Here is a 22327-nt window from a genome sequence, read left to right as displayed (position 1 = left end):
TGTCAGTCCTAGGTCAAAATGGGTATTTTTCCTTGGTTTGGAGCCTGGTATTGCCTTCAGTTCTGACCAGCTGAGAAATTTTAGTCTTGTTTGCTGCTACATCGTTTAATCTTGGGAGAATCAATCTGGTGAGAGAATACTGGCCTGTGGACAGTATTTATTGTTGATTATCGCTCCTGTGATCATAGACATTTTTGTCTTTTGGGACATTTTATGTACAGGTCCTGCAATCAGCACTGACAGCAAGTGCATGTCTTTTTGTGTTAAGTGATATTTAAACATCTTGCTATCACTGGATGGTACATAGACTCTGGACCTTCTGTTTCAAAAAGAAAACTGTCTAGACCTAGCTTCCAGCATGGAAGATCTGCTGAATCCTGAGGGCCCTCTTATCTTTCCATGTGACCCTCGTGTGCCTCCACAGATTTTACTTAGTATTTTCAGCAGTTTCTGTTATAGTCTAAAGGTTCTTCGCTTGCATGGACGAGGCTCAGTCTGTGCCAGCATGCTCAGACCGTCAGTGAATGATCTTATCTGGTCAACGCTGTCTCATATATGTAGCCTTTACCATACAGGAAACCATGACCCAGAATGTCCATAAATTGTCTCCAGACTCTTTGGCAACCTGTGGCCAGACTTCATAGATACCATTGCCTCAACAACCCTGCTGATTAGTGTGAGAGTTATTTCCCAGCTTATGTTTTTAGAAAAGAATGCAAATTATAATGAAGAAATTCCCCTATGGAGGGGCAGACCTTTTCAGTACAAGAGGCATTGCTAGGTCTATGCATCTTCAAGAACTTGATAGCTACCACTTGAATTCAGTAGGTTGTATGCATCCTTCAGAGGAAGCACAGAAGCTCATCTTTTCACAGTGAGAGACCACTTCAGCAATTTTCTGTCCTCCATTTAGGTACATTTTTCTGAAAGAAGCACTGAAACAGCTGCTTTTGTCAGCTGATGTCTCATTTTCTGAACACCTTTGAGATTTCCCCTTTAATCCTAAAGTTTTGTATGAGCTCAGTCAGTGCTCTGAAAACACTATATCTGCGAGGGAAGTAGGATATCCTAAATCCAAGACTTCGTGTAGGCAGGAAGCTCTGCATTGTGTTTCTCTGTTCATGATATTCTTGTGAATAGAGCTAAGAGTACACCAATGAGGTAAAATGTTCCTGTTTAATTTGATGAAGTTAGGCTAAAAAATATTTTTAGCTTTGCTAAATGATAGAATCATAAGGAACAAATTACCATGTATATAAAAACATACCTGAGAAAAATGTACTTTTTAAAAACAGTTTGAAACCCTTTCAAAAAGTAGTCCTTGGGTCACTTGAGTCACCCAAGTGCTCTCAAATTCTGTGTTTTCTAGACAAACATTTGCATGAGAACAGGTTAAATGTTTCTGTGCTTTGTGCTGTATGGGTTTTGGGTGAGCTTGCTGCAGTATAAACACTAAATCTTTTCTGCTGGTAGTAAGATTGTCACTTAGTATTTTGTGTGCTTTTTGCAGACTTATCTATGGCTATGCAGAAAATCTATCAAACATTTGTAGCTTTAGCTGCACAACTTCAATCAATACATGAAAATGTAAAGGTATGTTGTTTTGATGTGCTCCTGTGTTTTTAGTGAAAGTATTGTTGTCACTTTTTTAAAAAACATTGCGTCTTCAGGTTCTGGTTTGGTTTGGGGTTTTTTTCTGTTAAATTAACTGCTTTTAAAAACTTTCAAACTGTCCTGGAGAAGTGCTTTGATTAAAAAAGTAGGTTTCGTTTAGCTTAAGTCTTATTTGAATTATTTACTTACAGTGATAGTACCTGACCACAATCATTTAGGTTATGAAATGTTTTTCATTTAACTAATTTTCCTTTTCAATTGTCGATCAATTTTTTAAATGTCTCTCTTGGAGCTCATGCTGGTATGTTTTGCTTTTTGCCCAATGATCTATTAATTTTGAGCAATGGTGATATAAATTTGCTTTTACTCAAAGCTAACAGAAAAAAAGGTAGGTATTAATATGTAAGATAGGATTACTATGTAAGATGTTTTTCAACGTATCAAAGAATTCTAGTAAATCATATTCTGGCTTGCTTAATTTTGTTCAAACTAGTTTTCATGGAAAGTCATGTATAGAAAAGACTACTGTGAAAATATGCTAATGTATCAAAAGTCCAACTTGGACTTGCATTTTCCATCATGGACTCAAGACTGAGTTGTCTGTTTACAGTTTTGGACATATTGACAAAACCTCAGTGTTCCTCAACACATAATTTTGTCTTGAGGTCATTAGAAACTTTCTTGGTTACAAAAAAAACCACTTGGAGGAGAACATTTCTGATCGTAGAATCATTAAGGTTGGAAAAGACCCCTTAAGATCATAAAGTCCAGCCGTCAGCCCACTGCCACTGTGGCTACTAAACCATGTCCCAAAGTGTGACATCTACATGTATTTTAAATACCTCAAGGGATCGTGACTTTACCACTTCCCTGGGCAGCCTGTGCCAGTGCTTGACTGTTCTTTCAGGAAATAACCTTTTCCTGATATTAGATTAAACCTCTCCTGGCACAACTTGAGGCATTTCCTCTCATCCTATCACTTCTTACTTGGGAGAAGAGACCAGCACCCACCTTGCTACAACCGCCTTTCAGATAGTTGTAGAGAGCCATGAGGTCTCCCCTCAGCCTTCTGTTCTCCAGGCTAAACATCTCCAGTTCCCTCTACTACTCCTCAAAAGACCTGGTTTTGCTACGTGACTCCTTTAATGGGAAAAGCTCTGGTAAATCTTAATGCTTGTTTCCTTCTCAGGAGTACTGAGAATCTTGCATGGACTGGATTCTTCACATTGTATTGCTTCTGTCAGGATTCTTTGCATTATATTGCTTCTCTCAGCGTGGTTATTCACTGGATAAACAGCTACCTGCCGTCAGATGTTTGTGCTGCTCTTAGTTAACTTGGTTTTGGTACCAGATGTAGAATATATCAGCTTCTTGATAATTTTGGTGGATTTACACAATAAGGATCCCAAATGTGTTCTGGGCTCTCCTGAGATCTGATTGTAGCCCAAACTCATGCAGTGATCTTTGAAAGCTTTTTTGTTCTTCAGTATGAAGAGCTGGATTAGTATGCAGGTGCAAGCAATAGTATCTTCAGTACCTCATCAGCATGACTGAATAGGAAGGACTTGACTTCAGCTATTGCCTGAAACTAAGGGGTTGGTTTAAGAATCTTTCTTTCTTTTGAGGAATTTATTTGAAATTTAATCTAGTGGATATACATGAAGGCTGATACTTTGGAAGACACTAACTAAAGCTTTAAAAAAAATCAGAAGAATGACTATACTGCTTTAAGCGGATCTGTCATTCTGACCATCTGTTTTAGTTTACCAATTTGGAGATGCTAGTAGAGAGGAGCAATTTTGAATCTGATCTCTGCCTTATTTGATTGCTGTGATATGATTTGTGAAGACAGAGCTTTGACTGCAGTTGTTTCCTTTGGCTGAAGTAGGCTTTCTGGTTTGCACATACATTTTGATTCAAAGGTCTGAAGTTGTAGAAAAACATGGTCTGAAACTAGGTTGGTCTAATGTTGTTGTTTTTTTAAGCAAATGTTACTTGTAACTCTGTGTCTCTTTATCCTTATTAAGTTAAGGTTTTGTGTTGAATATGTTGGACTAAATTGGCTTCCCCCCGCCCCCTTCAGATGCTCAAAGACCAATACCTTGGCTACAGGAAAACCTTTCTGGGAGATGCCATGGATGTATTTGAGGCAAGACGAACAGAAGCTAAGAAGTGGCAGAGCGCGCCACGTGTTACGACTGGACCGACCCCTTTCAGCAACATACCAAATGCAGCAGCCGTTGCGATGGCTGCAACACTTACTCAGCAGCAACAGCCTGCTACAGGTCTGAGTGCATTCAAGTTATAGATTATTAGTGTTATAACAATAGTAAATTTGTGTAAAATTTTCTATGAAGTCTTCCTTTGTGTTAGACTAAAAACCTAAACGTTGTGATGAGCAAAGTTACTGATGCATAGCTGGTAGAAACAAAGCAGGGTAGACTTAGCAATAATTATACAACAGATACTTAATCTTGTGAATTTCCTTGTATAAGTGATATTTACTGTATTGTTCTAATTTACCCTTTGGAATGTGAGTCTTCACTCTTAAGTAACATCTCTGAATACATGTAGCCTCTTTCCAGAACTGTATGGTTATAGTAAATTATTTAAAAGCAGTGAGGAGAGAATATCTAAATGCGTATTACCTTTTTTTAAATGTAAAACTAATAATGCATTTTTATAATATAGCACTTTGGAACTGTAAAATGAGAAACGCTGTAGGAAGGATAGAGAGCAAAAATTCTGTAGAATAGAAGGATGGATGCCTGGCTTATTTTATAGACAACTCCTTTGTCAGGGTGATGTTGGAGCAGGTTTTGCTGGCCATTCTGAAAACAGAGTGTATCAGTGGTTCTGTATGTGAGACAAAACCAAAACAGAAGAAATGCATGACCCACTGCTAATGAAAAGTGGACATGTATGGTAAAGGAAATAACTAAAGGCGAATTACTTGACATTGTTATACTAACCAACACTTCTCGGAAAGGAATTTTGGAATGTAGAGACCTTAATTTATCTTTAAATAGAAATAAAATAAATTCCATACTTGAACACACATATGCCTATGTCAGCAAATTATGAAAAGCATAGTTCATTTCATTCTACCATTAAATTTCTAAAATTATGTTTACCATAGGTGTACTGAAAGTTGTAGTAATGCCTTTTCCTTCTCTTGTCTTAAACTACTCAAAATACAACTTCTGTTATGAGGGACCTATGGAGCAACCACCCTAGGTCTGACAAATTATTAAGCTGTCCTTGTCTTCTCCATAGTAGGAAAATACGTGCTTCCAGCACAGCAAGGAGATGGGTTGAAAAGACAAATATGCCAAAATATTTTCAGCACAACAAAAAAATGAAGTCTTTCTGAAATATTTCTCTTCTAAATTTCCATCATAGAGCACAGTCTTGCTGATGGAAATTCTCTTGAAGTGACATCTGTGAAACAGTCTGGTTTTAAACAGAAAACTTGAGATAGTGTAATGACACACATCAGGGTTTTTAGCCTGCGCAGCCTAATGTTGCCAAAGTAGCTCCCTTGCCCTTCTTTCTCCTTGTCTTATGGGTTTCTTTAAATACTCTCCACAATCATTACAGGATTACTTGTGTATGAAAGTCATAGACTTGAGATGTCATAGTTATAACTGCACATTCATGAACTGTGGTGAGGGATTTGAACTTCCTCTTCCTAGTCCAGATTCAAGAGAATTGCTGATAACTTCAGTAAATTGATGCCACTTATAGCATGACTTTGAGCATTCGCTTAGGAGCAGGAGTGAAGTAAGGGGGGGGAGGCAGAATTGACCTGTACCAACACAGCCTGAGGTAAGGTGACTTTACACCTTGAGGTATGTTATGTTTTGTAGTGAAAGGAGCAAATGGGAGTGTGGTAGATTGGGATTTCTTTTGGTTTTGGGTTTTTTTGGCGGGGGGGGTTGCTGGTTGTTTTGGCAGAGTATTTCAAAAGCCAAAACCGTGTCAATTACAAGAGTGATGCAGATAGAACAAAGCCAATAACTTAAATCAAATAGGCCAAAAAAAAGTAGACAAAAGTTTGTTTAACACTTATTCAGTTGGAATAATGTCACTCTCCATGCAATTCACTTGAGGACCTGGAGAAATAGTAGATTGGTGTTTTAAGTGGCACCTCAAGAGTACCAAGCTCTTAAAACAAGGTTAGATGGAACTTGAATTATCTTTTCTGTTCCTCTAGCTCAAAGCAAAATTAGTCAGGCCTGAGCTGTTCCAGAGAGTTCTTAGTCTTAAGCTTGCTTGAAAGAAAAACTTCACAGCTTTCCTAAATTACTGACTTCAGTGTGTGACTTTTCCCAGCAACTTACCTGGAACTTCTTAGCTTCAGAATAAGGCTGCCACTTCTTATCTTGCTCTTAGGGCAAAAGGGGAAGGGTCTATTCTTTCAGTTTTGCAAGAGTCTTCAAATATTTAAAGACTGCCTCTTAATTTCCTTTTCCTTGTTTGAGTTTTCAGATGGCCATTTGCTGCGGTAAAACTGCAAATGTTTGCAGCTTTTAACTTTTGTGTTATGTTATTATGAATTCCATGAACTATCTACTAGAAGTTAGAATTACACATATTTCTTTGCAAGGTCTAGATTCTGCAGTAGGGTACGTGAGAGATGGTAGAATGTTACGAGATAATCTTATGAAATGACGTGTATGTAAAGGGGGAGGGAGTGTCTGTGTAATGCCTGACTTGTTGTTGCTGTTCCTGAAGATAAGAATAAAACAAAAAAATTCATCTGGGCTTTAAAGTTTTTTGACTAAAATTTAATATGTGGGACTCTATCACTGAGGGATCAGGATGGTTAGTTTCTTTTTTTTAAAAAAAAATTGATGTTTACATGGTTAAGTCTCTTTGAGAACAGAGTTAGTTACTGTTCTTTCTCTGAAAAAGATAAATAACGTATTTCGGATTTGCATTTGGAAGTTAAAGGTTTAATAGTCACATCTAAGCTCTGGGATCAGGGAATGTTTCCCGAGTTCCTGGGTGTAGATATGCACCCTATTTATTTTCTCTTTGCATGCCAAGACGTGTCTGGCTTCCATTGAAATAAAGCCAGTGGATCCTGGCCATATGGAAGAAAGGGAACAAATACGCGTTCCACTGTTTTTCTGGGGTGGTTAATCAGGACATGAGGACTGTGGTGCACGCACCAAAGCACAATTTTTGTGCAGCTTTTTGAAGCTAGAGTTATTAAAATTATGCTTAAGTCTTATCTGCACACAACCTTTTTCCCTAGTTTATCACTTGTGCTCTGAGCACAGCTTTATTGGTAGTAGTGGGGCCGATCATGATCTAGCAGCAGCTAGAATTTTAACCACTGCCTTGCCTGTGCCTGTCCTGAGTAGTTTTGAACAGCATGGAAGTTGAAATGTTTATGACTGTTCTACCTGTTATTATTGATGGGACTACAGTAAAAGGTTTTAAAGGAAGTTAAAGCTTAATGAAGGAAGTGGTGTAAATGCATGAGGCTGAAACTGATGTTTGTGGTAGGACTAAGTTGTCTTAAAGAAATGCTGTTCTTCAAGCTCACCTTTCCTCCTCTAGGCTGAAATGAAGTACTTCCCACCCACCCCACCACCACCCATTGACAACTTAGCTACTCTCTCCTTAACTGGTAAAGTGCAGAGTTAGTCAAAGCATTGTCAAGCTATTAGCATAATTTGTGATGTTTTGACTTGACTTGGTGTGAGATCAAAGTGCTAACAGGAAAGGATTCTGAGATCTTTGTAGCACTTAAAATTTTTATTGTGTAACTTGATATTAACCTTGGTTAATGTTAGTCAGTGTATTATTTTGTCAGAATCAGGTCTAACTTGTGACACTAAATTGTTCATTGTTAGGACCAGCTGTGATTTAAAAAAATTGCAGAAAGTTGCTTTAGGAAAACTGGCTGACCTGTCCTGGACTCTTTGTAGTGGGTCCTATTCATTAAATGGAAATGCTCTCCAGGGCAAATATATGAAGTTGTAAAATGTTAAAATACTTGTTATAAACAAATTGTCTCGTAACTATAATAGCCGGAAGTGCCAATTTTTTTTGCTAGTACTTTTGGCATCAAAATCTTTTATTAGTAGTTTTTTGCTATTGAAAATCATGTTTACTTACAAGAATAGTCGTGATGCCTTCAGAACATTATGGTACAAAAATCAACAAATATTATGTGCTGTTGCTCAATAAAAACCTTGTTAGCCTAAGGCATAAGATCCTGGTTTATATAATCCAAAGTCTTTTAGAATAATGTTTTTTACTAGCTCTAAAAAGCATGTTGCATTTGGGAGAAAAAAAGCTTGGACTGGAGGACTGTAGTGTTTTATTTTAAGGTCTTCCACTAATAGTGCCTCCTACCGAGACAGAAACCTGTGCACTTGAGAAGGAACTGGATATGTGGGTTTGGGTTCTTCTTTTAGTTTATTAGATGACTGACTTGTGTAGGGTTTTTTGTTTCTTTTACTGTTAAGAATTTTCATATTTTTAAAGAGCTGCTAGGTAGGTGTATCAGTATTTAAACTGGATGTAAACAAGTTTAGTTTGAAATTTATGTGAAAATTTGTAATTGCAACACCTAATATACTACTTTTAGTTGAAAAAATAGCTTGGATTTCCCAGTTACTCCGTGCTAAGCAGCGACTGAAAACTAACAACTTTAGTTGCCCGTAAAGTTTAGTTTAACACTACTTTGAGTATACAGATGTCGTTGAGCTTGGATCACATAAGAATTTTGTGTTCCTCACGAAAGTGTTTCTTTCAATATACAGTGCCTTTCACTTGATTCAAAATTATTTTCCATTTAAATCTTCAAATGCTGAAATAATTTTAAAAGTTTGAAATATTTACATTTTAAAATGCTAGATTGATATTAGTCGTAGGGAACTTTGTAGTATGAAGGAAGAAATTTTGAATGAGACTAAGTCCAAATGTGTGATAATGGTTTAGGAAAAAGACTGAAATCATCTGAGCTTTATAGTAATAATTGAATAAATTATCACCTTTACAGAGTATAGTACACAAAGTATGTATGAAGTGTGGCGAAGGCTATCTTGAGGAATGATGTGAATGACTGGATTAAGAGTTTGGCACTGTATTTTATCTTCAACAGTTAAACTTTTTAACTAGTGCACTGAAAACTGTTCAAAAAGACAGGAATATAATTGTACTGTGAAAACTGTCAAAATATATTAATTATTTATCAGAATTAATTATTTTAAAATGTGTTAGTAATGGGCTAGCAAGTTGATTATTCCCTGAGGTTATTTAAAAAAAAAAAAAAAGGAACTGAGGCTGTACATCTTATCTTGGGAGACTGAAAATGTTTTTTGACAGTCCTGCATCTTAGTGCGAATATGCAGGGAAAATACTGTCAAATTTTTTTAGTTATGTGCAAGTTGACTCTGAAATTTTGAATGTATCTAATTCTTTAAGGTACACAGAACTGTGCCTTTTGTAAATGTTTATTTAAACAGGTGGTTTGACTAGTTTACCTTATTGAATGATGTTATGTAGCAGAGCTTAACAGAACTCAGTTATCACTTGTGTGGAAAAGAATTGAATTGTCATGTTACTGTGTAATTGACTTGCTTAAAAATGAACAATAAATTTAATAAAATAAAGTCATTGTCTTGTTTTTTTATCTTAGTGTTCTGTTTAAATTTGGAATACTTGAGTAGTTAAGAAGATTCCTATTCATTAATTAAATTAACGTTTGGTAGTATAGTTTTAGTTATATTAGTGCCAGTTCTTATATTTTTAATTTGCAGATTTTCCCTTAATATAATTCCATTACTACAGGTAGCAAAATCTTGTTACCTGTGTGTTCGCTCAAGGTTTTGGTTAGTGCTTTAAAGTTTAAAGGTGAGTCTGGTTAACTTTTAAAAATTCTAAATTACATTAGGTTATTAGCCTTGACTAATTTCACCTAATTTTTTAGGTTTTTACCAGATGGCAGACAGTTAAGTGAGGAATTTTAGTTTGGGATCTTAATGGGTTTTGTTGAAAGCAATGATGTTCACATTATCACGTATTTGAATAAATAAAGGACCTCTTTACTATGAAAGAGTAAGGCAAGTCTGTTCTCATTTTTTTTATACCAGGGCCACAGCCATCTCTGGGAGTTAGTTTTGGAACGCCATTCGGCTCAGGTATTGGCACTGGCTTGCAATCAAGTGGCTTAGGTTCTTCAAGCCTTGGAGGTACACTTTAACTTTTCTAATCTTTCATTGAATTATTATACCGCACATCTGAATCTCTTGCAAACCTTTAATTCCGCTAAGAGGATAATCTCTTTCAGGGAAAGACTTAGAACTTGATGGTCTCCACTTTCCAAACTTCTTCATGCCTGGCAGAAGGAATTGCTAAGGCTAATACTAAGCCTAATAAATCATTGTAGTAAAAACCCAGGATGAAGTAATCACATAGAAGTTATGTTCTTAAAGCTAGGGAGTACATCAAGTACTTATGTAACTACAGCTGGACTTAATGTTACATATGTTAAAGTTAGGTGCCTGAGACATTGGATCATGCTGTAGCTAATCTGTTGAAGTTCTTCACCTTTATGTACAACTGATGACTATGGGGACCCATTTCTGCTTGGATTAAAATAAAAATAAATGTTAAATTACTACAGTTCAGGGGTCCTGCTTGCTGAAATGTGTTTGCTTTATCTGTCACTGTCTGTCAGTGTTGAGGTGGAAAAAAAATTCTCCTCAAGCTGAAAAAGCAGCATTTGAAAGTGTGGGAAAAATACTTCTCCAAATGTTAACAGTACTGGTGGGGGATATAGTCCAAGGGGACACATAACTGAAAGAGTAGGTGGCAATAAAATAATATAATTCATGTAGACATTTTTCATTTAAATGTAATGAGTTCTCATTAGCAGAACTACAGCTAGAGTCTAAGTGACTGGTACAATGTAGTGTAGTCTGCATGCGAGTGTCCTGTCTGTGTAGGTCAGTGCAGGTCAAAAGACCAGAGTGTGCTCTGAAGCTTTTGTGTGACATCTACAAAGAAAATTGTTACATCTGCTGAGCACAAACGTGATGTGTGTTTTCTTGTTATATTCTCTTCTCTCTGCAGCCACAGTCCACATCCCTACATTTTGCCTCTTTAAGTAAAACATGGGAATCAGTGTTGTAATATATTTAAAATAATTTAGTATTGGAAAGATTTACTTGAACGCTGTATCAGTTTTACCTTAAATATGCATCTTCCAGTTTTGTCTTGTATTCTTTTTTGCTAGCTTTCTCCTTAAGAAGGCATTTGCTTAAATTTTCTGTATTCATTTGCAAGAAGACTATCTGATAGAGGCCAGTGCAGAGGAACAAAGGAATACATGCGAAATGTCCTGCAGGTGTGCTTTTTGAAACAAATCAGCAGGATGAATACTTAAAAACCCTCTAAGATAAAGTAAAAATCAATTCTTAACAGGGCAGTTTTTTAATGTTTACTCGTGAAACACCATTTTAATTGGGAAAACTTGATCTCTCTCCATGATAAATATTCTGTGAATTTTGTTGGTGATAAACTCAAAACTCTCTGTGTTTATCAGATATGTAGCATATAGACCCTATGCTCTGTAAATATTTGCAGACATCTTGCCTGACCATTGATAATTTGATAATTCATTTCAAACTAGATAGCACAAAATAGTTTTAAGTGGTAGGATCTTAGTCTCAAATGATACTCTTATTTGAGTTAAAAGTTGCAGAAGACTAGAGAACACTACTTCAGGTAGTATCTTCAGTCACTGCTATTTTTAAAATCTAAAAATTATTTCTCTAAAGGAATAGTAAAGGCTCAATTTGCAATAAAACAGGAGTTTCCTTGACACTTGAAAATTAAGATAGGGGCATAATTTTCTCAAATTACTCTTTTGTTTTGTTTTTTTCTTGAAAATCTCTTGTGACAGCCAATTCAGAGAATAGATTTCTCTTACTGCTCCTTTTGTGTGTCTCAAATGGCAAATAATACTTTTCCATTGAAGTGACCTCATGTTAATAACACAATTTAAAATTTATATTATTAAACAATAAATATCAATTACAAAATTAACACAATTAGTTTTATTACAGCTATATGTTCATGGCTGCCCGTTATATGATGATTTTTTCCCATTAAATATTGTGAAATTCTGTTTGTATTCTGTATTCAGCCTATTTTGTGGTTTCCTAGATAAAGCTGATCTCCAGTGACCTGGAGGAAGGTATGGCTCTAAGATAGGCCAAATGTTAACTCAAGAAAACATGTGCTCTGTTTTAAGCATAGAGATTTTTTTTTTTGAATTGTGAATGAAGATTGTGATTTTCTGTAATGGAAGTTATATAACCTGTATCTTGTTTTCTTAGTTTTGGCCAATTCGGTTAGAAATTTCTTTCCAATTTAACAGTGATTCAATAATGACAGTTTACTTCACCTGTTTTTGTAGCTTTTCCTTTACTCAGTTTTGTATTTTGAAGGAAATATTTTTCTGCGTTGAAAGTAAAACACTCTTGATGCAATAATCCTAGGAATATTTGTCTACCAAAAAATACTTAGAGTTATGTTTTGTTTTAGAGTACTGGCCCAAAGCCTATGTGTATTTAATTGCTGCGTCTGTAATTTTTTTGTTGTATGTCTTTACTATTATTCTATTAGGATTTGGAAGTAGCTCTGCCTTTGGAAGTAGTGCCCCAGGAGCATCATCGTTTGGGTTTGGAACTACAAGTAAACCATCAGGAAGTCTAAGTGCAGGTTGGTTTGTTTCTCTTTGAATTCAAGTTTATCTTAAAGCACAAGTGTTATAATTGAACCGCTGCACTCAGTCTTAGCAAGCTACTGAAACAAATGTACTTAAAGTTGCTTGTGTATATAACCATTGAAGTAACTGTTTACTTGCTAAATACGGATTTTTCAGAGAACCTTTTAGGTTCTGTTGAAGACCTCCTAGGTAGAGGATTCTGAGTGAGCATTAATGTTTTTTGTTTGATGATGTATATCTAATTAGGAGTAAAAGCAGGAGATCAGATACATCAGATGGATTAGAGCAATTACTACAGTAAATGCAGTTTCTACTTCAATGTGTTGGCTCTAAGGTTACTGAGCTATTGAAATCAGTGCACGGATTTGTGACAGATATATCAGCAATTTGATTTCCTGTGTTTACAAGTAAAATTAAAATTACTTTTAAGGAAACCTTCTAGGCTTCTAAAAACTGTTTATCTGCTTATCCTTTCTATTTGAATAGTAAGTTACAGGAACTGTATCTCTGTATATATCCATAATTCATTGTCTTAGCTACTCTGAAAACGTGTCTGTGACCATTTAACTACTCGGTACTCATTTCACTTCTTTGGTTTCATTTTATTGGAGGTGAGAAAATGAAAATATGGATGTCATTGCCTCTTACCTCAGATGTCTGAGATCTTAGTCACTTCTACAGCTTGCATCTCTAGTTACTTTTTAAACTGTTTATTTTTGAGGCAAATAGCTTACTATAGTCTGTCTTACAGCCTTTCCTCAATGACAGATTAAAAGAATGTCCGATCTCTTGGGACTGGCTTTTGGTAGCATGTTTCTTTTTTAGAAGCAACATGTGTTAATAGCAGTTAAGAAAACAAACATAGCAAGTGGCTGGTATATATTTGTAAATGCCTGGTACGTTATCTTGGATCAGTGTTGTTAGTTGATGTGCTTTTCATTTTGTTTTATATTTTTCCTTGGTTAATGTTGGGTTATGGTGTCAAATTAGGCCTGTAAAGTACATTAAGCTTTGCGTTATAATGAGGAAATAGCTCACTAAGCTGGCTCTGTAACATTCATGAGTGTATAACACGCTAGTAAATTCTTGGCAGAACATCTGTGATTTTGTATATGCAGTGTTTAAGCATCAACCTTCTTTTGCTTCGTTAGTTTGTAATATCAGAAACAAGTGAAAACTTACACTGCTTACAGTTTTATCTTGTAGTTTATTTTTCCAGAGCCTATATTGTAATATTTGTATAAGTAGTGTTGCAGTATTTCAAGCTGCTAAGTTATGAAATACATAATTTAGTTTTTAGTATATTTTAAAATATAATTAGAACACTAGTTATATGTATCAGTTGCCCACCACTAATGACTGGGGGGGGTTACACACACACGCTGTTTTTGTGAAAACTGAAATGCTGCTTATGCTTTCAGGAGCTGAGTTGAGAATTAGCGTTAGGGACTTATTTTTATTGAAAAACAGTAGCCTCAGTACCCAGGTTAATAGACAGTCAAGAGAGATCGTGGCTGGACATGCTTAAAATGCTGAACAATGGACCTGAGTATAATCCATCTGTGACTATTGGCAGATTTTAGATGCAAAAGCTCTAATAAATTGGTCAAAGCTGTGCTGGCGATGCTTTTTGACCTAGCGTACCTGTCATGGTGTGGGGTATCAGGGCAGGAATAGATTGCCCTTGAGATCTACTGAGCCGCTCTTTCTCTGTGGTGTTAAAAGAAAAAAACTCCAGTTGTGGGGAGGTGTGTACCTCATGTTTGGCTTACCTATCTAAAGGGCTGACTGAAGTAGCGATGCAAAAGCCCAGTGAATAAAGTGCACTCAAAGATCCTTCAGAGACATGCTAAGTCTGTGCCCTGAAAGGGCAGGTTGTAATTTACTTTCTGAAAATAATTGTTTACATGTAAGTAATACTAATTTCAGCCAAGAAATAGTTGATCACATTGTAGCTCTGGTTCAAGACTTTGACTCTTCCCTCTAGAACTGATTTATTCCTTGATAGATTCTTTCCATGCAACAGGAATAAGACTGAATGTGTACCTTGTTCAAGTTTTTTTCCTGAAGATTTTTCATTTGAGTGTTCTGCCTTAGGGTTTGGTTTACTTGTAGGAAAAGAACTTCATACCATGGCCTTGCTATGCTGCCATGACAGAACAAAGCCATTTAGATTAATTTTCCTTCTGCCTTTTTATGCTTTTGTGGCTGCTTTAAATGGTGCTTCTAACATAACAATTATGACTTGCCAAGTTATACCTACATTAACAAGTGTGTACTTGGTCTTCTATTGCACAGTTTACGCATCACTTATTCTCAACATTACTCAAGTAATGCTCAGACTGCACACCTCAAATAATCCCTGCATCTAGAAGATGCTACGTGGGGAACACTTTACCCTTGTCTATTGAACTCCTGACACTATAGGTCACGTACAGCTTTATTATGAATGGCATTCATTGTGTTTTCTATAGGAGGCAGTGCTTGCCTGTTATCTCAGGTATATATTTGAAATAAAAAGGTAACTTACCAAGAACAAGTTTGATTATTAAAGACTTTTTTCATTCATGAGACTCCCTGAAGGAGAACAAGATTCTCACTCTAAAAATCATACCTGAGGTTCAGAATTAGCAGAGAAATGGAGGAATAATTGCATCAATTCCACCCATTATATCCTAGGATGAGAGACTAATTAGTCCACAAAATTTAGACAAGACCCAAATGAACAATATCATTAGTCATACTTTAGATTTATACACTCATTACTTTGGCAATGGGTTATGCGCAGGCATCTGCATGTTGAAGGACTGCAGTTACTGGAATGTAGATAATAAGAGATTTCCATGAGAAGTTGATGTGATTTGTAACCCAGGTCCTGACATTGGAGGGGGAAGAGTTTCACCTTATGTTTTGAAGTAGTTCTTGATCCAAAGTATCAGTAACGAGTGAGAGAACAGAAGAGACAAGGCTTGTGAGAGTCACTTTAGGATTCTGATGAGGCAACCACTTGTGGTTTTATTTCTGTGCTTTAAAGGTACTTAGGCATTGAGTTCAGGATACTGATGTGATCAAAGGATTGCTTTAACTGTCTACTTGAGAACTAACAAATTTATGTTAAATAATGCATATTGAGATTATACCCTTTTTTAGCTTGTGAACCAGTCCCATTTTTTCATATTTTAATTGTTTACAAGTTTCCCTGTGCAAGTTGTCCGAAACTATTTGTTAAAAACTTAACTTGCTCGTGTCACAGTTGTTATTTTGCATGATTAGTTACATTATTTGGCTTACTGAGAGAACAAAAAATGGAGATACGAAGTTCTGCTTAACTAATTTAAGAGATTTCTGGCTTTTTCTAGTAATACCAGTTGTTATCCAAGTTGATTGCATAACAAATTCACAAAAAAAAGTAAAATGAGTTGTTGTTGCTGAAAACGAGGCAGATTTTCTTGTTTTATAGCTGAACCAGATGTTCAATTTGTTTACCTTTACAGAAGAGGGTGGAGGAGAAAAAATAGCAGAGTTTGCTCCCCTAATCATTCAGTTTCCAAAGCTTTGTTTTCTTTCAGTGCTGCGTTTTGGTTTAAGTCATAAAGGGTGTTTTTAAACACCAAGAATTTGGTAGTGATTTTGAGCCTTTTCTGCCTCCCGTTCAAGACGTGGTCCGTGCCACGTGTGTTACAAAGACAAAGGTAGCGTCATCAGCAGGGCACAAGGTGGGAACTCTGGCTCCGTCTTTGCCGTTTACCTGCTGTAAGTGAGGAGAGCAGGCCATGCTCCACGGGTACTTCTGCCGTCCTTGCCACCCTGCATATGCTTTATCTATTTAGACTGACAACTTGAGGAGTTGTAGTTCTGTCGTACAGTTTCAGTGGTACTTCTGGGTGCTACTGTTGTGTGGATGGATAATGGTATAATAGACTTGTGATTTAGGACAAAATTGTTTAAACTCACTGAGTTAGACTTTGCTAGTGTTGTAATATCCAACTTGATACAGCAAGTCCAAGTCTGTTAGCAATGTGCCTTACTGTTGTAGATCCACGTCAGCATAAAATATTACAAACATTGGTCATAAAGTGGCTGGTGTTCATAACTCCAAGGAGATCAAACTTGCAGTCCTGATATAACTGACATTTTAAAATATTTTTCCCTCCCTCATAAGGCTTTGGCAGCTCGACTACATCTGGGTTTAACTTCAGCAATCCTGGCATCACAGCATCAGCTGGCCTGACGTTCGGGGTTTCTAATCCTGCATCTGCAGGCTTTGGGACAGGAGGGCAACTTCTTCAGCTGAAGAAACCTCCGGCTGGAAACAAGCGAGGAAAAAGATAGACACCCGTTTTAGGGAAGGGGAAGTGAATCAACTTTGTTCATCTGAAAAGTCTATTTTTCTAGATTGATGCATTAATTAAATTGCATCCCAGGAGATTTGTAAAAAATTTTGCTACTTTTCCCTAGTCTGAAATAAAAAGATAAGTCATATTGAACAGCTATTTTCTTGTGAATAGAAACCTGTTTATGTATTTTTATTTTTGGCCCTAGTTTTAGAAATGTTCTATACTGCATTATTATTGAAGAATCTTGTAAAACCATCTATATAACCTAATGTTAGTATCAGAATATTTTTTGTTAATAAGCTTTATACCATATGAATATATGCATATTTGTTTTTTGTACAGATAAAATATATTCTAGTACAAATACTAGAGTTCATATCTTCTGTTCTTGGATATGGCCTTTAATCTACTTCAGGGTGTTTTTGTGTAAATGGATGTAAATATATACAGTACAGCGCACACATCTTGTGTGTATGTATGTGTATATATATGTGTAAAATACAGATGTGCAAACCTTGCCCTGTAGGCAGTTTTCCTTTTCTTTGTGTGCTGTTTCTCCATGTTGCCCTGTGGTCCCATATCTTGGTGTTCCCAGGAGTTTCAAATAGTGGGTCCCAGGTGATGTCATCATTGCTTCTTATGTTTTCTTGTTTAAGACCAGCTGAAATACTATGTTTACTATTTCATAAAGTTTGGTAAACAGTGATTAGTAGCTGGATTTTTTTTAACCTTTTTTGACCCATTTAGCAGCCAACTCTAAACAAGAATCTGAAATTTTAACATTTCATAGGTAATGATCCCAAACTGGTTGGTTTTGTTTTTCCTTCTGACCTGGACAGTAAGACATTGCAGGATGTCCAACTGAAAGCTCGGGGTGCCACAAGGTCTGTGTGCAAGCAGAGAGTCGTTGGGCTGGATGAGTGTTCTCTGCAGTTAGAGAAGACAGGATATGCTGTTCTAATGAAAACCTAAATTAGCTGTTCCAAAATGGTCTTGATTGACTAGCTTCTCATCTGTGCTAATAGCATTGACTCAAAAGCAGTTACATGTCTTCTTTCAATCCAAGGTATAGTACAATAAGTTGCTGCTAAAGAACGAAGGAGGAAATTGGTGTAATTTGAAGGTTATAGCTATTGCAACAGTAGTTTATGAATCTTGCATGTTACAGCATCAGTGCTTCTAGTGCTGCATCTCAAATTTGGTATGCACTAGAAATAGCTGGGAAAATATCTTTAGGAGGTACTGCTTATGTGAGAAATAGTAGATCAATTGAATCCTTGCAAAAAAGATACAGGTTGAAGTGTGAACATAGAACTTTGGAGCCGAATTCCTTTTTATGTCAAAGGTGTTTTGTATAGAACATGCATCACATGAATATTCACAATCATTTTCACAAAAGCACCTTTTTTTCCTAAACAGTTGCAGTGCATAAGACTTTTCTAGTACCAGGTCATTTGTTTTCTGTTATTGAAGTGTTATTACCATTTTGTATGTTTTGGAAACGTTGACTGTGTATTCAACAGTGATTTGCTTTTTGACAGGTGTTCAGTTTTTCACTTAATCTGATAATATTAAGGGAAACTGAGCACAGAATTCTTCACTTTTGTACTTGTGTGTTATTGCATCTTTGTGAGCAGTCTCTTAGGAAGGGAGATAACCGGGGTTTATATGTCTCGGAAAAATAGAGCTTACAGTTTATTTTGGTTTCAACCTTTTTTTAAACTTTTATTGGGCTGCAGTCAAAACTAATGTTTGTATTCCTCTGTTATTGTTTTTTTTAAATAGTTAATACGTTAAACCACTGGATTCTCTTGTAATGTATTAATTTGTGAAGCTAATTCTAAATGTGTACTGTTTGTCCATATGTGCAACTTACCGTTGTGCAAACAATAAAACAGTAATGCTGTGATCCTTGTAATATGTTTGTGTATTTGAAAGATCATTTGCTGTTATTCTTGTATGTTACAGGAGAAACAAACATCGTCATAGAATAGTTTGGGTTGGAAGGGACCTTAGAGATCATCTAGTTCCAACCACCCTGCCACAGGCAGGGACATCTCCCACTAGATCAGGCTGCCCAAGGCCCCATCCAACTTGGCTTTGAACACCTCCAGGGATGGGGCAGCCACAGCTTCCCCGGGCAACCCTTTCCAGTGTCTCACCACTCTCATGGTGAAGAAATTCTTCCTTATGTCTAGTCTAAATCTGCCCTTCTCCAGTTTATACCCATTGCCCCTACTCCTATCGCTATAAGCCTGTGTGAACAGTCTCTCCCCAGCTTTCTTGGAGCCCCTTTCAAGTACTGGAAGGTCACTATAAGATCTCCTCGGAGCCTTCTCCAGGCTGAATAAGTCCAACTCTCAGCCTGTCCTCATATGGGAGGTGCTCCAGCCCTCTCATCATCTTTGTAGCCCCGCTCCTGACCCATTCCAACAGCTCCATATCCTTATGTTGAGGATTCCAGAAATGGACACAATACTCCAGATGAGGTCTCACAAGAGTGGAATAGAGGGACAGAATCCTCTCCCTTGACCTGCTGGCCACGCTGCTTTTGATGCAGCCCAGGATATGGTTGGCCTTATGTGCACTCACAGCCCAGTGCTGGTTCATGTCGAGCTTCGCATCAACCAGCACCCTTAGTCCTCCTCTGCAGGGCAGGTCTCAATCACATCATCCCCCACCCTGTATTGAAATTGAGGATTGTGCAGACCCAGGTGTAGGACCTTGCACTTGGCCTTGTTGAACCTCATGAGGTTCTCACAGACTCATTTCTCCAGCCTGTCCAGGTCCCTCTGGATGACATACTGTCCTTCCACTCTAGTAACTACACCACTCATCTTGGTGCCATTTGCAAACTTGCTGAGGGTGCACTTGAACTTGCTGTTGATATCATTGATGAAGATATTAAACAGCACCGGTCCCAGTATGGACCCCCTTGAGGGACACACACAGGCTGAGGAGGTTAGTCCACCTGCTCACACCATATGCAGCTGTTGCCCTTTCTGCCCTCTGTTTCCAACGCAGGCTGGTGGCACTCCGTGAAGCCTGAGACCTGGACGGCTGCGAGCTTTCCTGGGAGCTCAGTCTGGACTGACCCATCCCTTCTGGCAGGTGTGGAGGACACAGCCTTCCACCAGGTGGACACTATGGCTGGGCTCCCTCTCACCCGCCATGCTTACCTCTTGAGCACAGAGACTGCATCCTCCCTGAGCTCCCTGCCTTTGTAAACTGATCTCAAACTGTTCGAGCACGTCCCTCTGATGAGCCCACCCCTGTTCACGGTGGTCCGGGTCATGGTGCTCCCTGGACGCCATTTAAATCTCCTGTGGCTCATTCTGGGACAACATCCCCTGCATCAGCCGTCATGTATGAGCCTGGGCTTCCAGGAGTCCAGACCAGCCTACCAGGCTCCCTCCAGGATTCCTGGGCTTCTCTCGCTCTGGCAAACACCACTTCGCCTTGATCTAGTGCCTGGCTGCACCACTTACCGTGTCTGCCGCTGAACCGCGTCATCGGCTAATAAATGTAGAATTTCTTTTCCTGGAATTTACATAGTGCAAAATTGTTCTTGCTGAAGTTGTGGCCTTGATCTCTGGATTGGAAGGGGGTGGTGAAGGGAGGTGCTGTATTGTGGGTTTGTCTAGAATCTCTACATAGGGCGCTATACGAACCTGGATTGTGCTGTAACGCAGCGCTAGGTATGGCTTTGTAAACTGGAAAGCAGCCTGAGCCTCCTGGGTACCAGCGTTCTGTTTCTTTTCACATTAAGTCAGCAATTATGTCCTTAATTTAGCCTAAGTGAAAAGTGATTACGTAATAGAATAATCACATGCTGGAGTACAATGTAAAGTCAAAATGGGACTTGAAATAATTCTATTCCCAGAACATGACTTGGGTAGTTTAATTTAGCTGTGATTTTCAGGCATCAGTGTAGTTTACCCTGTTTCAAATGGTTCCCTCTACCCCCCCATTTAAATTCATGTAATACAATTAGAGTGGAAAACATACATTCAAGATGTGGCTTGGTTTTCAACAAAGCAGATCAAGAAGCCAACCTGTACTTCAATTCCATGAAGTGAAATCAATCCTGGATTATTTGTTCTGAAAAAGAAAGAAAAATGTGTACCAGAGGAAGGTTGAAGTCATATATACAGGATGTGATTCTCTATTGGTTTCTACCATGTCATACAGCTCTGGTATAAACTTACTTGTGTGACCTCTTTTTTTTGCTACCAGTCACTTGTTTCGTCACTGTTCTTCCTACAATGAATGCTGCAGGAGGTAGGACAGCATTATGGCTTGTATGACTTGCTCCATATACCTCTTCCTGGTCCCATTCTCAATTTTCTGAATGCTCCCGTTTGTCTCTGCTCCTGACAAGTTGCCTAGTGAGACAGCTACACGTATTCACTTCTGTCTTGCAGACTGGGAGGGAGGGGGCTGAAATGAGGTGCAGTTGGATAGAGTTTATGCATCTTCCTCACCACAGGAAATCCAAATTCAGCTATATCCCTTTTCTACAGATTTATAACATAACTGCATTTTGAACATCAATTATTTATAGCATCATTTTTTAATTTAAAATAAAGTTCAGGAATACAGTTTTAGTGGCCTTCCCCTTCTCCCCCATCTTTGACATCAGTGGTAATTCTTTTTTTTTTTTCTCCAGTCTGCTACTCACGTTAATAGTAGAAATAAGTCAGTCATGCCAGCTTTTATACGTTATTGATTCTAATACCTGGAATGTCTCAGCAGAAGATACAAAAGAAGCAGCTTATATGTTCTTATTAAGAAATTAAGAGTAATTGTAAATTAACTCCATAGCAAAAGGAATTTTAAAAAAATTAAAAGTAAGCGAGTCCTATCAGTATTCCAATAGCTCTGTTGGAGAATGCTGATTTCACCAGATGGCAGGAGGGTGCTGGTTACATAGTGCCACTGGAAGGCTCTGGTTTCTGTCATGCAGTACATTTTGTTTTCAGGTCATTCACATTTTCTTACTTTTTTTTTTTTTTGTGCTTACAGGCTGTGCTTCAGAGGTGATGATCCCAGTCACAAAAGCAAACTAGGGTGAAGAGGTTTTCATCAGACACAGCAGTGCAGTAAAAAGGGAAAGAAACATCGACTTGGCAAATATTCAAAATAAAGTATTCAAAACAAAACTATGATATGAAACTTGAAATTCTGAAAGATACTGTGTACTCTTACAAGAGAGGAAGGGGGTAAGTTCTTATGGGAAAAACCATAGTGACAGGCAGCTTAAGTAGCATCCCAGTTGCATGATGCCTTGTCGGGGGATATGCAAGGACCATACACATTTGGGTAGTTAAAGTAGTTTATTATGGTTAAGTACCTAAGTAGAAGTTACTCTTAGCTGGAAGAAAATCACCTAAAACTTCTAATCCTGTTAGCCATGTTAACATTTCTTGGCCATTTGGACTAATTTTATTTCTTTATCAACATACATGTAAAGGAATCCTGAAAACAAATGCTTTTGTGTTTTATCCAGGATAAGGTAAGGCACATGGGATAAAGGAGTTGCACTGAAAAGCAGTCCTCCCTTCAAAAAAAGACTTGGAATGGGTGGGCCCAAATGCCAAATGGATGCAGTGGCAGTGAG

The 22327-nt window shown here is 37.6% G+C and overlaps 1 protein-coding gene across 6 annotated transcripts in view; it reads left to right on the top strand.

Annotated features, from left to right (window-relative positions):
• The window catches only part of NUP58 (nucleoporin 58), a 37979-nt gene extending 16001 nt beyond the window's left edge, over nt 1–21978 (top strand). For 2 of the 6 annotated variants that reach the window (XM_069882795.1, XM_069882787.1), the window contains exons 12-16: nt 1511–1593; nt 3698–3899; nt 9729–9827; nt 12268–12363; nt 16533–18625. In XM_069882795.1, the coding sequence (XP_069738896.1) occupies nt 1511–1593; nt 3698–3899; nt 9729–9827; nt 12268–12363; nt 16533–16702 (650 nt within the window). In that variant the 3' untranslated portion in view covers nt 16703–18625. Of the gene's footprint in view, nt 1–1510; nt 1594–3697; nt 3900–9728; nt 9828–12267; nt 12364–16532; nt 18626–21732 lie in introns of those variants that run through there. The other 4 variants (XM_069882812.1, XM_069882804.1, XM_069882819.1 and 1 more) reach the window with 3 other exon arrangements.
• The last annotated feature ends 349 nt before the right edge of the window (nt 21979–22327 follow it).

The sequence above is a fragment of the Phaenicophaeus curvirostris genome, chromosome 1, assembly GCF_032191515.1.
Source record: "Phaenicophaeus curvirostris isolate KB17595 chromosome 1, BPBGC_Pcur_1.0, whole genome shotgun sequence".
Classification (NCBI taxonomy): domain Eukaryota; kingdom Metazoa; phylum Chordata; class Aves; order Cuculiformes; family Cuculidae; genus Phaenicophaeus; species Phaenicophaeus curvirostris.
The sequence above is the reverse complement of the archived record's forward strand: the minus strand, read 5'-3'. Positions and strand labels throughout refer to the sequence as shown.